Source organism: Bos indicus, chromosome 10, assembly GCF_029378745.1.
Source record: "Bos indicus isolate NIAB-ARS_2022 breed Sahiwal x Tharparkar chromosome 10, NIAB-ARS_B.indTharparkar_mat_pri_1.0, whole genome shotgun sequence".
Lineage (NCBI taxonomy): Eukaryota > Metazoa > Chordata > Mammalia > Artiodactyla > Bovidae > Bos > Bos indicus.
Window position 1 is genome coordinate 72,693,145 of NC_091769.1, and position 27,530 is coordinate 72,720,674.

Sequence of the window (27,530 nt, forward strand, 5' to 3'; positions counted from 1 at the left end):
TACTGAGTATGTACACTAAACACAGCTCTTTGATTAATGGGACTATTTCCAGACAGAACAAGGTGGAATCTATGTTCCTAATTGTGACACGATTTCCTGAAAAATACAGCTAGGTACACTTGAGGGTTTGTGTGTAATTTGCCTTTTTAAAAAGCCCTCCCTCTAAATCCAAGGTTTTTCCGTGGCCTGCTAAAGCTGAGACCGAGCCCTAGCGGCAGGACCGGAAAACTTGCTTCCGGAACCTTTGTGCTGAATTGCCTTGCCACCGGCCGGTGCTCATTCGTAAAGGACCGTCCCAGCTAAGAGCCTGTTGTTAGGAACCTGCTTGGCCTCGGATCTGAGGGGCTTTAGGTTGGCTGTTGCTGTGACTTGAAGCAGGCGCTGGGGAGAGTCCACTGCAAGGAAGGCGCCATGGACGATCAGGGCTGCCCCCGGTGTAAGACCACCAAGTACCGGAACCCTTCGTTGAAGCTGATGGTGAATGTGTGCGGACACACTCTGTGAGTCTGGGGATAGTTGGATTCCATGGGGGGAGACGCACAGGGTGGGAGCTCCCGAAAGAGCCGGGAGATGCTTGTCGTCGGCTCAGGGGAGAAAAGGGCTTCGTTAGTATCGACACTGGGGAAGAAAATAGGAAAAGGGAACGTTGTTTCTCTAAACAGACTACCCTCCAGTCCTGAGCCTCTCTGGCCTGCTTTGAACTGCCGGATTCCCTGATGTGGTAACCAGCAGTTTGTCACGTTCCCCCCTCCTTAGGCGATGAGAATCTGGACTGTATTTCCGGGCTGTGTTGTTAACAGGGTTCCAGCGTGGGAGATCGGAGTGTTTAATTTCACGCAAAGCGTTTTTATTAAAAAGAAAGTGCTATGAAAATACAATTACTGTTTATATACTGTTGCTGTTTGTTGCACAGGTTAATATGAAACTCCATCGATATGCCCACTGTCCTGATGGAGTTTGGTTAGTTCTTATCTCTAAAAGAGAAAATTCAGGTTCTAGGCAGTTAATTTTGGAGATACAGTAATGGCTGGCATTTATTGGGTGTACATTACGTGTCAGGCAGTGTTCTAAGCGCTTTAACTTGAGTTAATCCCATTTCATTCTCAACAGCAGCCCTATGAAGTAGGTACTCATCTCATTCCCATTTTACAGGAAAGGAAACGGAGACTGCTTCAGATACCTTATTTAGTGGACCCTTCTAGAATTGGAACACAGGCTGTCTGACTATAGAATGCCAATTTTGGGGGGTTTAGGGGCAAGAAGGGAGATTGTTTTGAAGAATAAGTGCAGGAACTGATCAGCGTGTTTCTTGCCACGTTTTTATGGTTAAATGTGGTTCAGTAAAGGTGGTTTTATAAAGCGCTTTGAAATGTAAGGTGAACATACATTCTCGTAGTTTCTTTGATGTTTCTAAGACATAAAAAATGATGGTTAACCTGCAATGTGGTAGACAAGATCTTTGGGTAAGCCTGAGTTGCATGGTTTGTTGTAGCTATAATGATTATAAAGGGATTTAATAACTTACTGGACTGGTCTTATTTTCTAAGTAGTCTTTATTTTCCTTTGCTTTATCCAGCAAAGGAAATACAGTAGAGCTGTATTGAATGTGATTGAATGGATTAAAATTAGAAATAAGGTGAAAGTAATCAAGTAGATTGGAAAAGGGAAACCAGACAAATGCTGTAAAGACTATTCAGTTTTTAGAAAGATTTTGGTTGGTTTCTCTTTATTTTCCTGTACCAGATTTGTTATAGTTGGTGCTCAAGGAAAAGGAATTCGCTTTTTTTGAAAGGGTACTAAATGTAATTTACTGGAAAAAATTGATACCTAGTAGTAATTAGCTAGTCAGGGAAGATTATGTGATTTTTAGCAAAATAAATTGCATTTTTATTAGACAGTCATTTATTTTTAATTGGAAATTGCTTTTGTTGTGTCCATGGTCTTTTCTGTTTTTTTCATAAGAGTTAAGAATTGTCTATGTCATTCTGATGTTGCATTGATTTTGGTTTATTTGCTAATCTGTTAGTTAAAGACCAAGTTTTACAGCCCTCTTTTAACTTGAAATATGATCAAAATGAATAAAAGATTATATGGTATTGGCTAAGAGAACGAACTTCTGATTTTGAATTCTTTGTACTCTTATAGGCTCTGGGCAAATTCCTCTTATCTCATTTTTCTTCCCTGTACAATAGAGATAACAGCACTATGTATATTACAGTGTTTGAGGATTAAATAATATATGTAAACATCATACTTGGAGGTGCTTAATAGAATTTTTTTCACATAGTATTTGCTCAGTATACATTGGCAATCATTATTATTATTTATGCATGGTACGGATGCTAAGCAGAAGTAAAATTTAAACAGGATCCACTCGGCCTGCTTTAAAAGACTTGCACAACAATGGTATCTTTAAATGAATTCAAGAGATTATAAAATGTGGAAATACAGTTTTGATTATAATGCCCCTTTTGTGATTTAAATAGGAACTCAGAATCATGTTCTCTCATGGAAATGGGGTTATATATACCCTGACTTTTTTCATAATGTGTATCTTGGATATCTTTTCTAAATTGGTATGTGTATATACTCCTCTTTAACATTTGGATGATAGTCCACCGTTTGGTTATACTATAATTGATTTACCCAAAAATTTTGTTATGAATATTTAGATTTCCTATTTTTCACTAGAGTCAGTTTCTCTATTTCTGCCCTCCTCCTCAGCCCATATACAAGTATATTGTAAGATATAAGAGGAGAACCAGGGATAAATGCCTAATAGTGGAATTGTATGTGACTTTTGAATTTTGATAAACATTGCCCACTTGTTCTCAGAAAAGATTGTATCTGTTGTGCTCCCACCAACTGTTCATGGGAATTCTTGTTGCCACATATCTTTGCTGGTAATGGGCATTATTACTTTTTTAATCTTGCTGTTCTGATAAGTAATAGAACATTATAGATTTTGATGTGAAATACTTTTGATTTGATAGTATGCTGAATTTGTACAGAATGTCTTTCATGGGATTGAGCTTAGGCATTGCTATAATTGTTGGTCTGAAAGGAGTATTATTTTTTAGTAGTAATATTTGTATTAATACTATTATCTATTGCTATGTAATAAATTGCCTCAAAAGTTAGTACCTTAATAAATATTTATTACACAGTTTTGGAGGGTCAGGAGTCTGAGAGTGGCTCAGCTCAGTGATTCTGGCTCAGTGTCTTTCATGAGGTTTGCTCAAGCTGTTTTCTTGGACTGGAGTGTCTGTCCAAGGTCACTCATGTGGCTCTAGGCAGGTTCAGTTCCTCTCCTTGGACCCTCCGTAGGACTGCTCGTGATGTGGCTTTTCCCAGAGTTAGTGAGAGAACTAGAGGCTCCAGAGCCTTTCATCATCTAATGACAAAAATCACATTATCATTGCTTCTGCTGGATTTTATTTGTTAGCACTGAAGTCCTGTTACAGAGTAGGAGGGTATTTATACACAAGAGTGTGAATACCATGAGGCAAGGATACCAGGGCCACATGATTTTACTCACTTTATTTTGTGTGTCAAGTAGCAAAGTCATTTTAAGAGGCAAGTAATAAAGTGAGTAGGGATAGTGCTTCACAGGAGATAGGAAGTGTGGGATTATGGAAAGATTATTTAGAAGTACTATTTATGAGAGAAAATACAGGAGCAGAAAGGAGAAAAAAGGTGAAACATTATGAAAATAGTTTTCTCCCTTAACTGCTAGCAGTTGAGGAAGTGGTGATTGAGTAGTAAAGGGCCCACCTGGTAGGAAAGATACCCTGAAGAAGGAAATGGCTCCTCATTCCAGTATTCTTTCCGGAAAATCCCATGGATAGAGGAGCCTGGTGAGCTACACTCCATAGGGTAGCAGAAGAGTCGGATATGACTTAGCGACTAAACAACGACAAATTCCATTATGTATTAATATTAAATCAATCCAGCAAACACCCAAATGAATTAATTGCATGCACATCCAAAGAAGATTGGATTCTAAGTTTGCTTTTTTTTCAATTCAAGGATGAACTTTTGTCTTAGTCACAGAAAAGGGTAACTTTTTTCTGTTTATCAGGGCCACCTATTTTTAGAAATAAGCCTTTCATAGAATTCTTCGTAGAATTTTAAAGGCATGTTGATTTAGAAGGAGCCAGTTATATCTAATTCTCATTTAACTAAAGTCTTTTTTATTTTTTTCTTTTTCAGAAAAGATGGGAAAACTTTATTTTCTTTGGAATAGAGCAGATCCTCTTTACCCAATATAGTTGGATGATATTTTTCAGAGTAACACAAGCAAGTAAAACTAATAATTTAAGTTTTATCCCAACCATCCTTAGCAACACTTGTCTCTGGAAACTACCTATATTTGATTTTACTAAATCTTCTTTCTTCATTTTAAACACACATAAGACACAAAGTAGAATAAAGAAAAACTCATCCTGATATATGTTAAAGACAATATATTGCCATATTTTCTTAAAGTTTCTCTTTTTCTCCTTTTTATTTTTACTTTTTTCTCTGCTTCTCTCTCTCTCTCTCTCTTGCTAGGTAGATTTTTCTGAAGAGTTACCAGTCTGAATTTTGCTGATTGCATCTCTGTGGTATTATTATGTTCCTTTGTATTTCCTATAAATTACTAGCAGCTTTTAGAGGTTTATCAGATTAAAGTTCAGTTTATTTGTTGTTGGAAAGAATAATTCTAAAGTGGTATTAATTCATTTGTTTAATATGCTGGGCTTGTACATTACTGTTTTCTGAACTGGGAAATAGTGGACAGAAAAATTAGAAAAAGGTACTCATTCTGGGTAGAAAATTAGAAAAAGGGGACTTTCTGGATATATTGTTGTTAATTTCTAATTTAATTTTGTTGTAGTAAGAGAACAAATTTTGATAAATTTCAGTCTTACAAAATTTTATGAAAACTTATGGTCCAGTGTGTGGTCTATTTTGGTGAGCAAGGTCTTACTTGATGAGCAAGTCAAGTTGAAAAGAATGTGTGTTCTGTAACTGTTGGGTATAGTGTATGTCAGTTAGGTCAGCTTGGTTGATAGTGTTAACTTCTGAGTATCTTTACTAATCCTGTATCCTTACTAATTTATTGTTTCTACTCATTTTATCAGTTATTCCAAACAGATTGTGTATTTGTCAGTTTCTCTTTTTAGTAGTTCTGTCATGCTTCATGTATTTTGAAACTCTTATTAGGTACATCAGTTCAGTTCAGTTCAGTTCAGTTGCTCAGTTGTGTCTGACTCTTTGTGACCCCATGAATAGCAGCACTCCAGGCCTCCCTGTCCATCACCCATTCTCAGAGTTCACTCAGACTCACATCCATCGAGTCAGTGATGCCATTCAGCCATCTCATCCTCTGTCGTCCCCTTCTCCTCCTGCCCCCAATCCCTCCCAGCATCAGAGTCTTTTCCAGTGAGTCATCTCTTCACATGAGGTGGCCAAAGTACTGGAATTTCAGCTTCAGCATCATTCCTTCCAAAGAAATCCCAGGGCTGGTCTCCTTCAGAATGGACTGGTTGGATCTCCTTGCAGTCCAAGGGACTCTCAAGAGTCTTCTCCAACACCACAGTTCAAAAGCATCAGTTCTTCAGCATTTAGCCTTCTTCACAGTACAACTCTCACAATCATACATGACCACAGGAAAAACCATAGCCTTGACTAGACGGACCTTTGTTGGCAAAGTAATGTCTCTGCTTTTGAATATGCTATCTAGGTTGATCATAACTTCCCTTCCAAGGAGTAAGCGTCTTTTAATTTCATGGCTGCATTCACCATCTGCAGTGATTTTGGACCCCCCAAAAATAAAGTCTTACACTGTTTCCACTGTTTCCCCATCTATGTGCCATGAAGTGATGGGACCAGATGCCATGATCTTCATTTTCTGAATGTTGAGCTTTAAGCCAACTTTTTCACTCTCCTCTTTCACTTTCATCAAGAGGCTTTTTAGTTCCTCTTCACTTTCTGCCATAAGGGTGGTGTCATCTGCATATCTGAGGTTATTGATATTTCTCCTGGCAATCTTGATTGCTTACTTTACTGCAACTCAATCTCCAAACTTTGAGTTCCTTGCAAAACTTGTTGGGGCTTGATTTTAGGCTTTGTTAGAGTAAGTCTAGATAGAATAAGTCTTATTATACGATGTGGTCCCCATTCTTGAAGCCTTTCTGGTATCTCAACTGGATTTTTGAGGTGTTAATAAGGTGTTACTGTGGTTTCTCTACTCTGGCTGGGTAGGAACTCTAAAATATACCCAGCACTCCTTAACTACCCTCTCTTCCTCTCTCAGCCATTCTCTTTTAAGCCTTGATTGGTTTTGCCCTGCATATATGCAGTCTGTTCTTTGGCCTGGCCATGGACTTATCGGAATTCTTATACAGACTTCTGACCCTCTGCCTTGCAGATATCAACCATGTCAACTGCACTGAAGTTTGATCTTTGCCTGTACAACTTAGCACAACCACTGTGCCCTTCTTAAACTCTTGCTTGCTAGGCTATCGTCATGGAAATTTTTTCCCAGATAGAAAAATGAGGCAATTGTCGGGCTCACCTTGTTAGTTTACCATTTCTAAGGGATTATAGTCTTTGTGTTACCCATTGTCTAATGTCTGTAAACAGTTGTTTCATACATTTTGTTTTATGGTTGCTCATGGTAGGAATGCTAGTCTGACATCAGTTGCTCCATCATATTTGTTAGAAAATGCTGGACTTACTGTTGTTGAGGCATTTACTTCCTTTAGTCTCAGTTTTGTGTGTACATGTTTATTTTCTTTACCTCAAAATTGGTAATTGGTAATTTCTGTTCCCCTTTAACATTTCTTTCCTTTTGCAGTTTCTGATTTTTTTTTACTGTCTCAGTTTCTCCCCTAAAACTTTTCTAAATATACTTTTCTTCTCTTCCTCCTCCCCTGCTTCTTATTCTTCCTCCTTCTCCTCCTCCTACCTATCTCCCGCCTCTTCTTCTTTTTCTTCATGGAGTGAGTGTTTTAAAGTTGATTAGGATATAATGTTGTAGAACAGCTCTGGAGAATTAATATCTAATATTTTGTGGGTCATACTCTAATGACTATCTCGAGACCATTCTCCTGAAGGAGATGGTTTTTGCTTACACTGCATGTGTGAGTTGGTATCCCATGTATTTCAGTAATTCACATCCATTAAGTAATAGAACACTGAAACATGAGTTAGAAAATCTATATTCTAGTTCTGTCACAGACTGGCAAGTTTTAGATCACCTGTTTAGCTTTGATTTGTAAATTTGTTTAGAACAGATAATTTTTAACCCCCTTCAGTCTCTTAAAATTTGGGTAATTTAGTTAATAGTTAATTAGAAAATCACTGTACTCAGTAGCTTTAGTCTTTTTTTTTGGACCATATACCATTAATAAAAGTGCTTCATAAAATATGAAAAATTTCAGTTATTTTTATTAACTGTGATTTTCCCTTTTCAATACAGGAGAAAGTACTGATCACTATTTATAGAATGTAAATATATCACTATATGGCTATAATATATATATTTTTGATTTTATTAAAATGACTGTGCATTTTGGTTTTTAAGATGCAATGTTTGCATTTAAGTTCCTTTTTTTATTAAGTGTAACTTAATGTTACGGCAGAAAGTGAAGAGGAACTAAAAAGCCTCTTTATGAAAGTGAAAGAGGAGAGTGAAAAAGTTGGCTTAAAGCTCAACATTCAGAAAATGAAGATCATGGCATCCGGTCCCATCACTTCATGGGAAATAGATGGGGAAACAGTGGAAACAGTGTCAGACTTTATTTTTCTGGGCTCCAAAATCACTACAGATGGTGACTGCAGCCGTGAAATTAAAAGACCCTTACTCCTTGGAAGGAAAGTTATGACCAACCTAGATAGCGTATTCAAAAGCATAGACATTACTTTGCCAACAAAGATCCGTCTAGGCAAGGCTATGGTTTTTCCTGTGGTCATGTATGGATGTGAGAGTTGGACTGTGAAGAAGGCTGAGTGCCAAAGAATTGATGCTTTTGAACTGTGGTGTTGGAGAAGACTCTTGCGAGTCCCATGGACTGCAAGGAGATCCAACCAGTCCATTCTGAAGGAGATCAGCCCTGGGATTTGAAACTCCAGTACTTTGGCCACCTCATGGGAAGAGCTGACTCATTGGAAAAAACTCTGATGCTGGGAGGGATTGGGGGCAGGAGGAGAAGGGGATGACAGAGGATGAGATGGCTGGATGGCATCACTGACTCGATGGACGTGAGTCTCAGTGAACTCCGGGAGTTGGTGATGGACAGGGAGGCCTGGCATGCTGTGATTCATGGGGTCGCAAAGAGTCAGACACGACTGAGCAACTGATCTGATCTGATCTGATATTCTTTAAAACCATGGTTACTAAATGTTTAGTAATTATGTTATTTGTACTGTTTCTTTTTGAATGTGAAAAACATAGCCCTATGGGATAAGTCTCTTCTCTAATTCTTTTCATTTATACTGGGAATCTTTTTTTTAAGAATCATTTTATCTGCTGAGTAGTTTACTATGTATATGTATGGATGTATGTATACACCCAATCCCATAAGTGTATATATACATCCATATATATACACATATATTTTCTGTCTTGAAGGAAACCTTGTGTGAGGTTTGACCTACAGGTGAACTTTCTTTTCACCTTTCTCCTTTAGGAGGTTTTTCTTTTATATATCCAGTTTTCCTTTGAAGTTATATTGTCCAATTTGTGTTACAAGATGCAAGCAGGTAAGAAGAAGCTGTTTATTAGATGTTCAAAGTTACTTGTTAAAAACACATTATTTTATTCTGCAAGAACCTGATACATTAGCAGTTGGTCATTAGGGATACAAATATAAACACAGAAAGAATTAATATATTTTCTCATTGCCTTTGTTTCTACTGTGGGCATGAAATATTACATCTAACAAATATATAATGATAGTTTGCCTGAGTTTGAATTCTAGATTTGCCACTTATTCTTAGCCAAGTGATTCAGGGAAAACTATTTTCTTTAAGCCTTTTTTTTCTCATCTGTATAGTGGGTTTACCAGTAGCATATACCTCATAGAATTACTGTGAACATTGGATGAGCACAGTTCAAATAAGTTTAAGAAGTTAGGTAAATTTAAGAGTATTTACTCTAATCAACCGTAAAGAGTTACTTTCAGTATTCTAAATGCAGAAAAATAACAGTTTTTAGGTTAAGTTTTTAGACTCTTTTTGGCAGTTTACTTGTTTACTTAGCAACTAGTCCCTGAGATAGTAAATAGAATGAGAACAATTGAATGAAAGTTTAACCTAGATATTTTGGTTTTCTTCATGTTTTAAATCTGGTAAGCTTGTTTTCAAAGGTAAAAAGGAATACTTAATTGTAGTTTATTAGTTATTGGTTTACTAATAAATATAAATTTACATTCTTTCTCATATACTCAATACATTTTCTAGACCACTGATTCGTAAACTTATGTCATCCTAGGAATCATCTTGGGTACCTATTTAAAACACCAATTTCTGGGCCTTACCATAGATCTTTGGTGGAGAACTTAGTATTTTATACTGGCTATCTAGGTTAGTCTTGTGCTCAAGCAGTTTTGGAAAACACAGTGCTGAGAATACAACAGTGAGTGTGAGAGACATGGTTACTGCCCCCATTAATTTTATAGTATTTTAGGTCTTCTTTTGAGTCATTAAATGGAAATTAGGTTTTTTTTCTTCTTCTTTCTAAGGAGCAAAAAGGGAGTTTAGAATTATAAAAATATTCTTTGAAATTAAGATGTGAAAGTGGACTTTATGTTACTTCTTAAACAAGCTTTTTTTTTTTTTTTTTTAAGAAAAGTACTATTAAAGTAACAGAAATCTGAAATCCTGAACTCTTGTTGTAACCATTCTGCTGATGTAGGAAAAGGGCCTTTGGAGAAGCAAAAAGTTTTAGTGGGTGTATCCTAAAGTTAGGAGTTTTTGCAATATTAGCATCAAGCGATCAAGCCATTTAGGTGGCTCCAAGGGGGCTTCCTTGTAACTCAGATGGTGAAGAATCTGCCTTCAATGCAGCAGAGCCCGGTTTGATTTCTGGGAATGGCAACTCACTCCAGTATTCTTGCCTGGAGAATCCCATGGACACAGGAACTTGGCTGGCTACAGTAGTGGTGGGGTCACAAAGAATTGGGCATGACTGACTAACACTGCTACTACAAATGCATAAATGTTTTTGTGGAACAATCTCTGAAGAGGAAAGATCTAAATATTAGCGCCTTTAGGAAGGTGACATGTGATGTCTGTTTTGGCTGTCAGGTTGGGGGTGGAAGCTTGTTCAGAAGTACATGATACAGAGTGCTGTTTGTTTTGTCAGAAGTATTGATAGGAAGATGGCAGACTTCATGAATGTAAATTTGAAGGAGATTAGCAGTCATCTTTTTAGTTCTATTCTACACCTGTCCTCCACTTTTTTTTTTGCCACTTTATTTTTTTTAATCAAAGGATATTGCTTTACAAAATTTTGTGGTTTTCTGTTATACATCAACAAGAATCAGCCAAAAGTACACCCATGTCCCCTCCCTCCTGCATCCCCTCCCATCCCCCTCTGCATCCCACTCTCATAGATTGTCATGGAGTCCCTATTTGAGTTCCCTGAGTCACAGAGCAGATTCCCATTGACTATCTGTTTGCCGTATGGTATTGTGAATTTAAGGAAAGATATAAGCATCTGAATGCAGAGTTCCAAAGAATAGCAAGAAGAGATAAGAAAGCCTTCCTCAGCAATCAATGCAAAGAAATAGAGGAAGACAACAGAATGGGAAAGACTAGAGATCTCTTCAAGAAAATTAGAGATACCAAGGGGACATTTCATGCAAAGATGGGCTCGATAAAGGACAGAAATGGTATGGACCTAAGAGAAGCAGAAGATATCAAGAAGAGGTGGCAAGAATACACAGAAAAACTGTACAAAAAAGATCTTCATGACCCAGATAATCACGATGGGGTGATCACTGACCTAGAGCCAGACATCCTGGAGTGTGAAGTCAAGTGGGCCTTAGGAAGCTTCACTATGAACAAAGCTAGTGGAGGTGATGGAATTCCAGTGGAGCTATTTCAAATCCTGAAAGATGATGCTGTGAAAGTGCTGCACTCAATATGCCAGCAAATTTGGAAAACTCAGCAGTGGCCACAGGACTGGAAAAGGTCAGTTTTCATTCCAATCCCAAAGAAAGGCAATGCCAAAGAATGCTCAAACTACCGCACAATTGCACTCATCTCACATGCTAGTAATTTAATGCTCAAAATTCTCCAAGCCAGGCTTCAGCAATAGGTGAACCGTGAACTTCCTGATGTTCAAGCTGGTTTTAGAAAAGGCAGAGGAACCAGAGATCAGGTTGCCAACATCTGCTGGATCATGAAAAAAGCAAGAGAGTTCCAGAAAAACATCTGTTTCTGCATTATTGACTATGCCAAAGCCTTTGACTGTGTGGATCACAATAAACTGTGGAAAATTCTGAAAGAGATGGGAATACCAGACCACCTGACCTGCCTCTTGAGAAATCTGTATGCAGGTCAGGAAGCAACAGGTAGAACTGGACATGGAACAATAGACTGGTTCCAAATAGGAAAAGGAGTATGTCAAGGCTGTATATTGTCACCCTGCTTATTTAACTTATATGCAGAGTACATCATGAGAAACGCTGGGCTGGAAGAAGCACAAGCTGGAATCAAGATTGCCCGGAGAAACATCAATAACCTCAGATATGCAGATGACACCACCCTTATGGCAGAAAGTGAAGAGGAACTAAAAGGCCTCTTGATGAAAGTGAAAGAGGAGAGTGAAAAAGTTGGCTTAAAGCTCAACATTCAGAAAACGAAGACCATGGCATCTGGTCCCATCACTTCATGGGAAATAGATGGGGAAATAGTAGAAACAGTGTCAGACTTCATATTTGGGGGCTCCAAAATCACTGCAGATGGTGACTGCAGCCATGAAATTAAAAGATGCTTATTCCTTGGAAGGAAAGTTATGATCAACGTAGATAGCATATTGAAAAGCAGAGACATTACTTTGCCAACAAAGGTTCGTCTAGTCAAGGCTGTGGTTTTTCCTGTGGTCACGTATGGATGTGATAGTTGGACTGTGAAGAAGGCTGAGCGCCGAAGAATTGATGCTTTTGAACTGTGGTGTTGGAGAAGACTCTTGAGAGTCCCTTGGACTGCAAGAAGATCCAACTAGTCCATTCTGAAAGAGATCAGCCGTGGGATTTCTTTGGAGGGAATGATGCTAAAGCTGAAATTCCAGTACTTTGGCCACCTCATGCGAAGAGCTGACTCATTGGAATAGACTCTGATGCTGGGAGGGATTGGGGGCAGGAGGAGAAGGGGACGACAGAGGATGAGATGGCTGGATGGCATCACTGACTTGATGGACGTGAGTTTGAGTGAACTCAGGGAGTTGGTGATGGACAGGTAGGCGATTCGTGGGGTCGCAAAGAATCGGACACGATTGAGCGACTGAACTGAACTGATTGTGAATTTTCATGTTACTCTCTCCATATGCCTCACCCTCTCTCTCCTCCCCTCCCCCTGTGTCCATAGGTCTGTTCCCTATGTATTCTATACCTGTCCTCCATTTTTCAACAAAGCCTAAGAAAGGTTATATGGTTGCATTACTTACCTGCATGCCGTGTGGTTAGTCATATCCTACGGTTTGTGACTCTCTATCCATGGAATTTTCCTGGCAAGAATACAGGAGGGGGTTGCCATTTCCTCCTCCAGGGGATCTTCCCTGGCCCAGGGATTGAATCCTTGTCTTCTGTGTCTCCTGCATTGCAAGTGGATTCATTACTTGCTGAACCATTGGGGAAGCTTCCCTGGCCAGCTTCATTTTCTCATTTCTGTATAAATTTCAGTTAAATTTTGATCACATTTGCTGAGTAAAATTGTTATTAATGTAATGCAACTAGATTTAACTCAAATCCAGTTTATGTGAAACATGAAAATACTACAGTGTAATCAGAAATCAATTTGATATGCTTAGAACAATTTTCTCTTTATATTTAGTTTCCAGGATACTAGCCTGAAATAAACCTTTAAGCATTCAATAATAATTTTTCTGCCAGTTTTTAATTTACTTTATCTTTCGCTTTGATAATATATATGAACAATATCATAGTATTTGGTTTTTGAGGTATAATCATATACAAATTAGAACGCCTAAATATATTATTTGTGCCAGGAAATGATTTAGGGGATAACTTTTTATTTTTTTAATGAAAAGCAAATTTTATTTGCTTTTTTTCTGTTATCATTTAGTTGTTGTTGAGAGCAAAACATCTCACAATATCTCTGAAAAATCCTTAATTTAAACTTTATTTTGTGTTATATGCAAATGTCTAGAAAGACTGTATCAACTACCTATAATGATAATTTATTTTATAGTATTTTTATTTTACATATTTCACTTTGACATTATATATAAAATATGTATATACATGCATAAATAGTTTATTCTCCACAAAAGGAAGAAAATATAAAATTTAATGGACTTTATTAGAAATGTTTTGGCGTATTAGGTTTCTTCTCATTTATTAAGTTAGAATATGTAAAAACTGGAATTCTGAGATGAAGAAAAATGATGCAGACTTCACTCAATTTTTTTTTTTAGAACACAAATATGATAGTATCATTGAAAATTAATGAGGGCTCCGTCAATATGATGCAGTGCCTCTGCATCATTGATTTATATATATTTAATGAGCCTGCTATTCTGATTTCAGGTAACTGAAGCAGACTACATCTAACAGTAATTCTGATTTACTTACAAAAAATTCTTTCCATTAAAATAGAAAAGTCTTGAAATCTATCAGTGTTAAGTATAATTTCTTCATAAATAATTGTATAATGTTTATTTTCTGGTTGTAACTAACATTTACTGGTTTCAGATAATGTTACCAAAATATATTCTTTTATTTGATCTTCTGTCTGGAGTTGGAGTAGAAAATATGGAGGAAAAGAATAGTTTAAAAGCGTTTAAAAAAAAGTTAAAAAAAAAAAACAAACATTTTAAATGTAAAAAACGTCCAAAAGATTGTAGAAGAATGACGTGGCAGATGTTACATTTTGAGATCTGTTGAAGCGTATATGAGAACGTTTGAAAGAGAACTATTCCTGTATTCTTTGGCATTATGAATATCACTTTTGATATTTGCATTTACTTTTAGTTTTGTTTTAAAATACTTTTATTTTAAGGTGTATATTTTGTCAGCTTATTGAAAAGATAGTATTAAAAACACTTTTGACAAAAAAGTGTACATAATAATTTTATAGGGCATTTATTTTAATATTTACCTTCTGATCATGTGTATCCATGTACACAAATGAACATAGAACTCAATTTATTATGTGCAGTTTTTATGAAACAGTAATTTGCTAAGCTACGTTTACTTTATTTTCAAAAAATGCTAATAGTGCCAAATGAATATGTAATTGATACCTTAGCATTTAATAAAGTAGTGTGAGATAGAAATTTCTTACCCATATTTGCTCTGTCAATTGATAACAGAGATAGTTTCTTTAGATAGTTGAGATTGATAAGCAGAATTTTGAAGATAAAAATTCTTACTCTTAAGGTAGTTTAAATATTTCTAAGATATAAAATGTGATATGTTGTAATAATTATTTCTGTCTTATTCAGACTGTGGATGTAAAATTTCTCATAATTGCATCTGGCAAAATGTCATTAATATTTAATTCCTTTTGGAGGTTAATTGCAAAAAGCAATCTATGTAATGTGCTACAACTAAATGCAAAAACGTACAAATTACAGTAGGAATGGTGTCAACAATAATAAATTGCCATGTCTAGTGTAAGTTTAGTGTGTGTAATTCCCCCTTGGGAAATATATTATTTTTGACTCCTCTTTATGAATCTTGGGTTTATATTATTTAGAATTAAAATAGAAAGTAACCTGTATTTATTGAAACATTTGTATATTTATATATTATATGTAGTGAGCTTCCTTGGTGGCTCAGCAGTAAACAGTCTCCCTGCCTATGCATGAGATGTGGGTTTGATCCCTGGATAAGGGGGACTCCCTGGAGAAGGAAATGGCAACCCACTCTAGTGTTCTTGTCTGGAAAATCCCATGTAACCAGGAACCTGGCGAGCTACAGTCTATGGAATTGCAAAAGAGCTGGACACAAGTTAGCGACTGAACAAGAACAATACAATATTATATGTAGATGTTAGAATGTAAGAAAATTAGAGATGAAAACATACTGCCAGAGTGGATTGATTAATAAAATACCTCACAGAGGACAATTATATACATATGCAAATATGAAGGGTTTATTTTCCTACCAAAAAATAGAACCAGAAGTTAAACCTGTGCTTTTTGATTGTATTCTGTTTATTAACACTATGTTCCCAGTTGCTGTATTCATTTACGGGTGTTTAGTTTCCAGATTATGCTTACAGAGGGTCATTTTGGTACAGTGGTTAAAAGTATCAACTTTGGAATCAAAGAAACTTGAGTTAAATCCACATGCTCCCACTTACTAGTTGTGTGACCTTCAGCAAAGTCGTTTTTGACTTTCAGATTTATAAATCTCTAAAATGGTGTTAAAATTATTAGGTTGGTGCAAAAGTAATCGCACTTTTTGCATTGTTGAAATTTGCAAATAAATGATGTTATACATCATTTTAGTGCACATTTTTTGCTTTTTCTTTTTTTTGATAATGACTCATTACTTGCTGTTTATATATTTTAAACTGTGGAAATGATGTTAGACAAAAAGCAAATTTGAGCAGTTTTCTTATTTGCCAAAATGGGTAATAAAACAGCAGAAACAACTCTCAACATCAGCAGTTTATTTGGCCCAGGAACTGCTGATGAACGTACAGTGCAATGGTGGTTCGAGAGGTTTTGTAAAGGAGAGGAGAACCTTGAAGATAAGGAGTGTAGTGGCCAGCCATCGGAAGTTGACAGTGACCAACTAGAGCCATCATCGAAGCTAATCCTCTTAAAACTACAGGAGAAATTGCCAAAGAACTCAACATCAGTCATTCTATTGGCATTTGAAGCAAATTGGAAAAGTGAAAAAGCTTGAAAAGCGAGTGCCTGATGAGCTGACCAAAAATAATTGTTTTGAAGTGTCATCAAAAGCAGAGACATTACTTTGCCAACAAAGGTCCATCTAGGCAAGGCTATGGTTTTTCCTGTGGTCATGTATGATTGTGAGAGTTGGACTGTGAAGAAGGCTGAGCGCCGAAGAATTGATGCTTTTGAACTGTGGTGTTGGAGAAGACTCTTGAGAGTCTCTTGGACTGCAAGGAGATCCAACCAGTCCATTCTAAAGAAGATCAGCCCTGGGATTTCTTTGGAAGGAATGATGCTAAAGCTGAAACTCCAGTACTTTGGCCACCTCATGTGAAGAGTTGACTCATTGGAAAAGACTCTGATGCTGGGAGGGATTGGGGGCAGGAGGAAAAGGGGACGACAGAGGATGAGATGGCTGGATGGCATCACTGACTCGATGGACGTGAGTCTGAGTGAACTCCGGGAGTTGGTGATGGACAGGGAGGCCTGGCGTGCTGCAATTCATGGGGTTGCAAAGAGTCGGACACGACTGAGCGACTGAACTGAACTGAACCAAAATTTTAAATGCACACGCTACTGTGAGAAATTTATTGTATAGATATGCTCATATATACACAAAGATAAGAACATGTACTGAAAAATTATAATTTTAAACATCTGGAAACAACCAGAATATATGACATTAAATAAATTAATATACTTCAAAAAATAGAATATTCTGAAACCATAAAAAGGAATGACTTATATCTATATGTTCAAACTTAAGCTATCCAAGATATACTGATGAATGAATGAAGCTGCAGAGAAATTTATACAGAACAATCCATTTGTGTTTAATTTTTAAAATAAGAAATATATATGCATAGAAACTAGCTGTGATTACATCTATTTAACAAGTACCCTTAGCACACTTAAAATTCTCTATTTTTCAAGTATTTTATACTTTTCCACAAAGAAACACCACTTAATAGTTAAGACTGACACCACCACTCCTAATAGTAAGTGCCCGATAAATATAAGCTGCTATATGCTAAGCAAATATGCCAAGCACTTTGTACAAATTACATTTAATCTCCACAACAAACTTGAAAGTGGGTAGTAGTATTAGATTGGTACAAAAGTAACCATGGTTTCGCATCATGAATTTTAAATCATTGTAACTACGCTCAAACTCATCTTTATTAATCAAAACAGGAACCATTACAGTCAACACATTTTTGCCAACAAGAAATAAGTTTGTTTATTCCTGTAGCATAAAAATCTGTGCTTTAAGATTCAAGGAACTGTTGGAAAGCATTTTCTGCTTCCTGCTGGTTGTGGAAGTATTCTCCCTGCAAAAAGTTATCAAGTTGCTTGAGGAAGTGGTAGTCAGTTGGCAAAAGGTCAGGTGAATACAGCAGATGAGGCAAAACTTTGTAGGCCGATTTGTTCAGCTTTTGAAGTGTTATGCAACATGTAGTTGGATGTTGTCATGGAGAAGAATCAGGCCTTTTCTGTTGACCAATGCCAGCTACAAGCGTAGTTTCTGGTATATCTCATCAATTTGCTGAGCATACTTCTAAGATGTAATGGTTTCACAGGGACTCAGAAAGTTATAGTGGATCAGAATGGCAGCCGACTACCAAACAGTGACCATGACCTTCTTTTGGTTCAAGTTTGGCTTTCGGAAGTGTTTTGGAGCTTCTTCTTGGTCCAACCACTGAACTGGTCATTGCTGGTTGTCATAAAAAAATCCACTTTTTGTCACACATCACAATCCCATAGAGAAATGGTTTGTTTTTGTTGCATAGAGTAAGATGACAAGTTCAGTTCAGTTCAGTCGCTCAGTCGTGTCCGACTCTTTGCAACCCCATGAATTGCAGCACGCCAGGCCTCCCTGTCCATCACCAACTCCCGGAGTTCACTGAGACTCACGTCCATCGAGTCAGTGATGCCATTCAGCCATCTCATCCTCTGTCGTCCCCTTCTCCTCCTGCCCCCAATCCCTCCCAGCATCAGAGTCTTTTCCAATGAGTCAACTCTTCACATGAGGTGGCCAAAGTACTGGAGTTTCAGCTTTAGCATCATTCCTTCCAAAGAACACCCAGGACTGATCTCATTTAGAATGGACTGGTTGGATCTCCTTGCAGTCCAAGGGACTCTCAAGAGTCTTCTCCAACACCACAGTTCAAAAGCATCAATTCTTCGGCGCTCAGCCTTCTTCACAGTCCAACTCTCACATCCATACATGACCACAGGAAAAACCATAGCCTTGCCTAGATGGACCTTTGTTGGCAAAGTAATGTCTCTGCTTTTGAATACGCTATCTAGGTTGGACATAACTTTCCTTCTAAGGAGTAAGGGTCTTATAATTTCATGGCTTCAATCACCATCTGCAGTGATTTTGGACCCCCCAAAAATAAAGTCTGACTCTGTTTCCACTGTTTCCCCATCTATTTCCCATGAAGTGATGGGACCAGATGCCATGGTCTTCGTTTTCTGAATGTTGAGCTTTAAGCCAACTTTTTCACTCTCCTCTTTCACTTTCATCAAGAGGCTTTTGAGTTCCTCTTCACTTTCTGCCATAAGGGTGGTGTCATCTGCATATCTGAGGTTATTGATGTTTCTCCCGGCAATCTTGATTCCAGCTTGTGCTTCTTCCAGCCCAGCGTTTCTCATGATGTACTCTGCATATAAGTTAAATAAGCAGGGTGACAATATACAGCCTTGACATACTCCTTTTCCTATTTGGAACCAGTCTGTTGTTCCATGTCCAGTTCTAACTGTTGCTTCCTGACCTGCATACAGGTTTCTCAGGAGGCAGGTCAAGTGGTCTGGTATTCCCATCTCTTTCAGAATTTTCCACAGTTTATTGTGATCCACACAGTCAAAGGCTTTGGCATAGTCAATAAAGCAGAAATAGATGTTTTTCTGGAACTCTCTTGCTTTTTCCACGATCCAGCAGATGTTGGCAATTTGATCTCTGGTTCCTCTGCCTTTTCTAAAAGCATGGACATCACCAGATGGTCAACACCGAAATCAGATTGATTATATTCTTTGCAGCCAAAGATGGAGAAGCTCTATACAGTCAGCAAAAACAAGACAGGGAGCTGACTGTGGCTCAGATCATGAACTCCTTATTGCCAAATTCAGACTTAAATTGAAGAAAGTAGGGAAAACCACTAGACCATTCAGGTATGACCTAAATCAAATCCCTTATGATTATACAGTGGAAGTGAGAAATAGATTTAAGGGACTAGATCTGATGGATAGAGTGCCTGAACTATGGACAGAGGTTCGTGATATTGTACAGGAGAAAGGGATCAAGACCATCCGCATGGAAAAGAAATGCAAAAAAGCAAAATGGCTGTCTGAGGAGACCTTACAAATAGCTGTGAAAAGAAGAGAAGTGAAAAGCAAAGGGGAAAAGGAAAGATATAAGCATCTGAATGCAGAGTTCCAAAGAATAGCAAGAAGAGATAAGAAAGCCGCCTTCATCGATCAATGCAAAGAAATACAGGAAAACGAGAGAATGGGAACAGACTAGAGATCTCTTCAAGAAAATCAGAGATACCAGGGAACATTTCATGCAAAGATGAGCTCGATAAAGGACAGAAATGGTATGGACGTAACAGAAACAGAAGATATTAAGAAGAGATGGCAAGAATACACAGAAGAACTGTACAAAAAAGATCTTCATGACCCAGATAATCACGATGGTGTGATCACTCACCTAGAGCCAGACATCCTGGAATGTGAAGTGAAGTTGGCCTTAGAAAACATCACTATGAACAAAGCTAGTGCAGGTGATGGAATTCCAGTTCAGCTACTTCAAATCCTGAAAGATGATGCTATGATAGTGCTGCACTCAATATGCCAGCAGATTTGGAAAACTCAGCAGTGGCCATAGGACTTGAAAAGTTCGGTTTTCATTCCAATCCCAAAGAAAGGCAATGCCAAAGAATGCTCAAAATTTTGGTATATAGTACCAATATTTTTTCTTTCTGTTTTGTTTTTTTCAGCTTTCTCAAGGTAGAATTGGCATTCATTAAACTGCACATAAATTGTGTAATTTAATCAGTTTGGGTATATTTATGGAGACTTCCCTGGTGGCTCAGATGGTAAAGTGTCTGTCTACAATACAGGAGACCTGGGTTCGATCCCTGGGTTGGGAACTTCCTGAAGAAGGAAAAGGCAACCCACTCCAGTACTCCTTTTTTTTTTTTTAATTTTATTTTATTTTTAAACTTTACAATATTGTATTAGTTTTCCCAAATATCGAAATGAATCTGCCACAGGTATACCTGCGTTCCCCATCCTGAACCCTCCTCCCTCCTCCCTCCCCTACCCTCCCTCTGGGTCGTCCCAGTGCACCAGCCCCAAGCATCCAGTACCGTGCATCGAACCTGGACTGGCAACTCGTTTCATACATGATATTATACATGTTTCAATGCTATTCTCCCAAATCTCCCCACCCTCTCCCTCTCCCACAGGGTCCATAAGACTGATCTATACATCGATGTCTCTTTTGCTGTCTCGTACACAGGGTTATTGTTACCATCTTTCTAAATTCCATATATATGTGTTAGTATACTGTATTGGTGTTTTTCTTTCTGGCTTACTTCACTCTGTATAATAGGTTCCAGTTTTATCCATCTCATTAGAACTGATTCAAATGTATTCTTTTTAATGGCTGAGTAATACTCCATTGTGTATATGTACCATAGCTTTCTTATCCATTCATCTGCTGATGGGCATCTAGGTTGTTTCCATGTCCTGGCTATTATAAACAGTGCTGCGATGAACATTGGGGTACACGTATCTCTTTCCCTTCTGGTTTCCTCAGTGTGTATGCCCAGCAGTGGGATTGCTGGATCATAAGGCAGTTCTATTTCCAGTTTTTTAAGGAATCTCCACACTGTTCTCCATAGTGGTTGTACTAGTTTGCATTCCCACCAACAGTGTAAGAGAGTTCCCTTTTCTCCACACCCTCTCCAGCATTTATTGCTTGTAGACTTTTGGATCGCAGCCATTCTGACTGGCGTGAAGTGGTACCTCATAGTGGTTTTGATTTGCATTTCTCTAATAATGAGTGATGTTGAGCATCTTTTCATGTGTTTGTTAGCCATCTGTATGTCTTCTTTGGAGAAATGTCTATTTAGTTCTTTGGCCCATTTTTTGATTGGGTCATTTATTTTTCTGGAGTTGAGCTGGAGGAGTTGCTTGTATATTTTTGAGATTAGTTGTTTGTCCGTTGCTTCATTTGTTATTATTTTCTCCCATTTTGAAGGCTGCCTTTTCACCTTGCTAATAGTTTCCTTTGTTGTGCAGAAGCTTTTAAGTTTAATTAGGTCCCATTTGTTTATTTTTGCTTTTATTTCCAATATTCTGCGAGGTGGGTCATAGAGAATCCTGCTGTGATGTATGTCGGAGAGTGTTTTGCCTATTTTCTCCTCTAGGAGTTTTATAGTTTCTGGTCTTACGTTGAGATCTTTAATCCATTTTGAGTTTATTTTTGTGTATGGTGTTAGAAAATGTTCTAGTTTCATTCTTTTACAAGTGGTTGACCAGTTTTCCCAGCACCACTTGTTAAAGAGATTGTCTTTAATCCATTGTATATTCTTGCCTCCTTTGTCAAAGATAAGGTGTCCATATGTGCGTGGATTTATCTCTGGGCTTTCTATTTTGTTCCATTGATCAATATTGCTGTCTTTGTGCCAGTACACTCCAGTACTCTTGCCTAGAAAATACCATGGATGGAGGAGCCTGGTGTCCGTGGGGTCGCAAAGAGTCGGACACGACTGAGCGACTTCACTTTCACTTTGATGGACCCATGGAGGCATCACTACAATTAAGATAGCAAATATTTCTCTGACTCCCCAAATTGTCTTGAACCGTTTGTAATCCATTTTTTTTTCTCTACTCCCATGCTCAGGCAAAAACTGATCTGCTTTTTCTTACCACAGTATAGTTTACTTTTGCTCTAATTTTACCCAGAATCATAGTCTGTATTCTTAATTTTTTGCCTCACTTCTTTTACTCAATTATTTTGAGATTCATCCATGTGTTGTGTGTGTCAGTGATTCATTCCTTTTTATTATATGTATTATATAATTATATACATAAATTAGTGTAGATATACTAATTTGTTTTTCCATTCATGAGTTAATGGACACGACTTGTTTCCAATAGTTAGTATTACAAAAGAGCTTCTATGAACTTTCATGTAGTCTTGGTATAAACACGTTTTTGTTTCTCTTACATAAATACTTAGGAATGGCATGGTTGGGCTATGTGGTAGGCATATATTTATATTTAATATATATTTAACTTTTTAAGTTTTGTGGTTTTAGATTTTATATTTGTGTCTGTGATCCATATTGAGTTACCTTTTGTGTATGGTGTGAGGTAAGAGTGTTTTTTATCCCCCACAAGGCTCTCTAGTTGATCTCGCACCATTTCTTGAAATGGTTTTCATTTTTCCATTGGGTTGCTTTAGCATACTTTTGTTAAAAATCAATTGACTAAATAAATGTAAGTCCATTTCTGAATCCTCTATTTTCTTCTATTGATTTGTAGATATCTTTGCCATTACAGAGTATTTTAATTACTATAGCTTTGTGGTCCTCCACTTTTTTTTTTTTAATTGCTTTGGTTATTCTATGTCCTCTGCATTTCTATATGACTTTTAGAATTAGCTTGTTAACTCTTCTAAAAATGCGTGCTGGAGTATTGATCAGGATTGTTTAAATTTGGGGAGAATTGCCATTTTGACAATACTGAGTATTCTAATAATTAAAAGTGATATATTTTTTATTTAGGTCTTTAATTTTGTTCAGCAGTGTTTAGTAGTTTTCAGTGTAGAGGTTGTGGACAGCTTTTATTATATATATTTCTAGCTAGTTTGTGTTCTTTGGTTCTACTATATACTTGGTATTTAAATTTTTTTTTCACTTTCCAATTGTTTGCCTCTAGTATACAAGAATACAATTGATTTTGTGTATTAAATTTACATCCTTCAATGTTACTAAATTCATTTATTCTAGTAGTAGGTTTGTAGATTCCCTGAGATTTTCTATGCAAGCAATCATATATCATTGAAATTTTAAAAATTTTCAATTAATTAATTAGGTTGTTCTTTTTTTTTTTCCTTTTTTTTTAATTTTTATTTTTTTAAATTTCATTTTATTTTTAAACTTTACGTAATTGTATTAGTTTTGCCAAATATCAAAATGAATCCATCACAGGTATACATGTGCTCCCCATCCTGAACCCTCCTCCCTCCTCCCTCCCCATACCATCCCTCTGGGTCGTCCCAGTGCACTAGCCCCAAGCATCCAGTATCGTGCATCGAACCTGGACTGGCATCTCGTTTCATACATGATATTTTACATGTTTCAATGCCATTCTCCCAAATCTTCCCACCCTCTAATTAGGTTGTTCTTAAGTCTGTGTTGCTGTGATGGGCTTTCTCTAGTTGTGGCAAGTGGGGACTACTCCTTGTTGCGTGTGCGGGCTTCTCATTGCTGTGGCTTTTCTCACTGCAGAGCATTGGGCTGTAGGCACCTGGGCTTCCGTAGTTGCAGCAAGTGGACTCAGTAGTTGTGGCTTGCAGACCCTGGATTGTGCAGACTTCACATAGCTGTGGCACATGAGCTCAGTTGTTGGGGCGCACAGGCTTAGCTGCCTTGAGGCCTGTGGAATTTTCCTGCACCAGGAATCAAACCCGTGTTCCCTGCACCGCAAGGCGGATTCTTAACCACTGGACCACCAAGGGAGTCCCTTATCTGTATTTTAAAAAATTTTACTTACTTAATTGTTTATTTTTGGCTGTATCACATGGCTTACGGTATCTTAGTTCCCCAACCAGGAATTGAAGCTGTGCTCTGGGCAGTGAAAGGACAGGTCCCTAAAGACTGACCCCTAGGGAATTCCCAATCTTATCATCTTTAAATAGGGCTGTTTTAATTCTTTCATTCCAATCTTTATTTTATTCATTTATTTAGCCTTAATACAATGCTGGAAGCTCTACAATAATGCTGAATAGAAGTGGTAAAAATGGGTATTCTTGCTTTGCAGTTTAGTCTTTCATCATTAAATATGATGCTGTCTGACAGTTTGAGAAAGTACCTTACTATTCCTAGTTTGCTGAGAGTTTTTTTCTTTCATTTTAATACCATAAGTTAATTTGAATACTGTCAACAGTTTTCCTTAATCTGTCGAAATAATTATATGGTTTTTCTCCTTTATTCTAGTAATATGGTGAATTACATTGATTGAGCTTGGAGTGTTAAATCAATATGTGTTTCTGACTTCCGTGGACAGAGGACCCTGGCGGGCTACGTGGGGTTGCAAAGAGTGGGACCTGACTGAGCAACTAACACTTATACTTTCCACTTGCTGGCCTTAACCCTAACATGACATCATGTATTATTTTCATATACTGTTAGATTCAGCTTGCTCATATTTTGTTAAGGATCTTTGGATACCATGTAATTGTTTTTTTTTAATGACTGTGTTAGGTTTAGTATTAGAATTACTCTGACCTCAAAAAACCAGTTGTGCTATGTGTTAGTTACCTATTTCTTTGTAACAAATTATTTCAAAATTTATTACCTAAAAAATGCAAACATTATCTCGTGGTTTCTGTGAGAAAGGAATTCATTTGTGGCTTAACTGGGAGGCTCTGGTTCAAGGTATCTCATAGGGCTGCAGTCATCTCCAGACTACAGGTGAAGGATCAGCTTCCAGACTTTTGTGGATGAACTACAGTTATCTGAAGGCTCCGCTGGGGCTGGAATATTTACTTCTAAGCTCACTCCTGTGGCTTTTGTGAGGAGTTGTCAGTCTTCACTGTTTGTTGGCTAGAGGTGTGAATTATTTGCTACATGGACCATTTCTAAGAGTTTCTTTAATGTCATCATAATATGTAACTTTTTCCACCTAGAGTGAATAATTCAAGAGAGAGGCAGATGCCTCAATGTCTTATAAAGTAGCTCTGGAAGTCTGGCACTTCCATTTCTGCCACATCCTATTTGTTGGAATCTTAAATGCAGCATACATTCAGCAGGAGGGGAACTCGAGCTTCACCTTTTTGATGAGAGAAATGTCAAAGAATTTTTGTACATATATAACACCATATCAACCATATATCTGTATGTTTATCACTGTTATAGACCACATTAAAGAGTGTTCCCAATGATCCTTGACTCTTGGTATTCACTCCCTTGTGTAATTTCTTCCCATGTAGCAGAGTTGCTTGTGTGACCAACAGAATATGGCAGAAGTGATGATTTGTCACTTCTAAGGCTAGCTCATAAAAGAACTGAGGCTTTCTCACAGACCACTTGCTCTGGGGAATAATAGTTTGTGTCGTAAGCAGCTGTATGTAAAGGCCCATGTAGTGAGAGACTGAGGCCTTCTGACAACTGCCATATGAGTGAGCCATCTTGGATATGGATTCTTCCTAGTCATGTCTTCAGATGACCAGCTAGTTCAGTTCAGTTCAGTTCAGTCGCTCAGTCGTGTCCAACTCTTTGCGACCCCATGAATCGCAGCACGCCAGGCCTCCCTGTCCATCACCAACTCCCAGAGTTCACTCAGACTCACGTCCATCGAGTCGGTGATGCCATCCAGCCATCTCATCCTCTGTTGTCCCCTTCTCCTCCTGCCTCTAATCCCTCCCAGCATCAGAGTCTTTTCCAATGAGTCAACTCTTCATATGAGGTGGCCAAAGTACTGGACCAGCTAACACCTTGGCAAATAAGCTACTACTGGATTCCTGGCACTCAAACTGTATGAGAGTAATAAATGTTTTTGTTTTAAGCTGCTAAGTTTGAGAGTATTTTGTTACACAGTATCAGATAACTAATTCAATTACTTTATCTTTTTAGCACTTAATATGTATTTTGTGTGAATGTTTCTCTAAAATTTTTGATGGAAATTTAAAAATATGAAATTTTCATGACTCTTAAAAAAATCTATTTTAAATAAAGTGTAGTAGTTAATTACCTGCAGTAGTATATAAAAGTGCCTGTTTGCCCATTCGCCTTTGCAACACTGAAGCTTTTGTAAAGGCCATACTGGTTTTAATCCATTGTGATCACAGTTATACCTATTGCATTTCATGTTTGTATTTGGTAGTGAGTCTTCAGTATGATTGTAAGAATACAGATATAAGGCACTTTTTAATTAATATTTATGTTTTAAACAAATACAGGAGTTGAAGTTATAGTATAAAAATGTTTAATTTCTGAGTACTAAAGGTCTGAAAGCATTTAGAAATACAATTGTATGAAATAGCTATTGTTTGTAAGCACTTTATCCACATCTTATTTCCGTAAAAGAGTCATATTACAATTAGTATTAGATCTACTCTTTGGACAGCTGGAAAGCAGCATGAGGAAAAATCATTCTCCTCTTGTCCAGTAGAAAGTATATTGTGCCCTCTAGTACCAGACTTGTGTTTTTTTAAAAGGATAATAGATTCCTCACAGGTGAGCCATTTCTTTTGTGTTCTTACCAGGTGTGTTATTGATTTTCATGATGGCAGTCTGGGTACTCTCATTCAACAGCAGCTTTAGTTAAGTTCTCCAAAAGAGCACAAAGAAAACCAGAGATTTTTGCATTTTGAGGTCAAGGAAATGAATTTCCTCAAATCTTTTGGCTATTGTACTTTTCCTTTCTAGATGCTTATAAACTGTGACATCTTCGAAAAATATATGTAAGGTATGTTGTTTCCCCCTTTTTTTGGCATGGATTATATGATTTATTTAATTTAGAATGTGAAAACAAAGTATTGACTTACAGTTTTTTTCTTGCCTATAAACTGGGTTACATTAGGGTGGGAAAGTTGCAGGTTATCCATGTCCCAGATTCTAGAAATAATCAAGTTCACATAATTATCTAGAGTTAATAATTGTTTGACAGTTACTTAGCCCTTAAATTACAATACTGAAATACATTTTGGGTCCTAACTAAGGCAACATTGAGAGTCGTCTGCTTCCCTAGTAGCTCAGCTGGTAAAGAATCCACCTGCAATGCAGGAGACCCTGGTTCGATTCCTGGGTTGGGAAGATCCCCTGGAGAAGGGATAGACTATCCATTCCAGCATTCTTGGGTTTCTTGGTGGCTGAGATGGTAAAGAATCTGCCTGCACTGTGAGAGATCTGGGTTCGATCCCTGGATTGGGAAGATCCCCTGGAGGGGTACATGGCAACTCACTCTAGTATTCTTGCCTGGAGAATCCCCCTGGACAGAAGAGCCTGGTAGGATAGAGTTCATGGGGTCACAAAGAGTCAGACACAACTGGGCGACTAAGCACAGCACACACAGAACTCTGAACAGATTTCTGAGTGAAAACTGTAATCTACCTGGGAGCCATTAATAACTGAAGGAAAAGTAAGTGCTTGCTACTTTAGTTTGGAATTTTTTTTTTTCCCCCGGATTTGCAAGTTGTTTCTTTTTC

The 27,530-nt window shown here is 37.5% G+C and overlaps 1 protein-coding gene across 4 annotated transcripts in view; it reads left to right on the forward strand.

The window, feature by feature from the left end:
* Positions 1-270: 270 nt before the first annotated feature.
* MNAT1 (MNAT1 component of CDK activating kinase) overlaps positions 271-27,530 on the forward strand; it is a 210,938-nt gene continuing 183,678 nt past the window's right edge. For 3 of the 4 annotated variants that reach the window (XR_011568942.1, XR_011568943.1, XM_070797695.1), the window contains exon 1: positions 271-500. Coding sequence is in view for 2 of the 4 variants with exons in the window: in XM_070797695.1 (XP_070653796.1) it covers positions 412-500 (89 nt within the window). In the remaining 2 variants the exon portion in view is untranslated. The remainder of the gene's footprint in view (positions 501-27,530) is intronic. The other variant, XM_019969014.2, reaches the window with a different exon arrangement.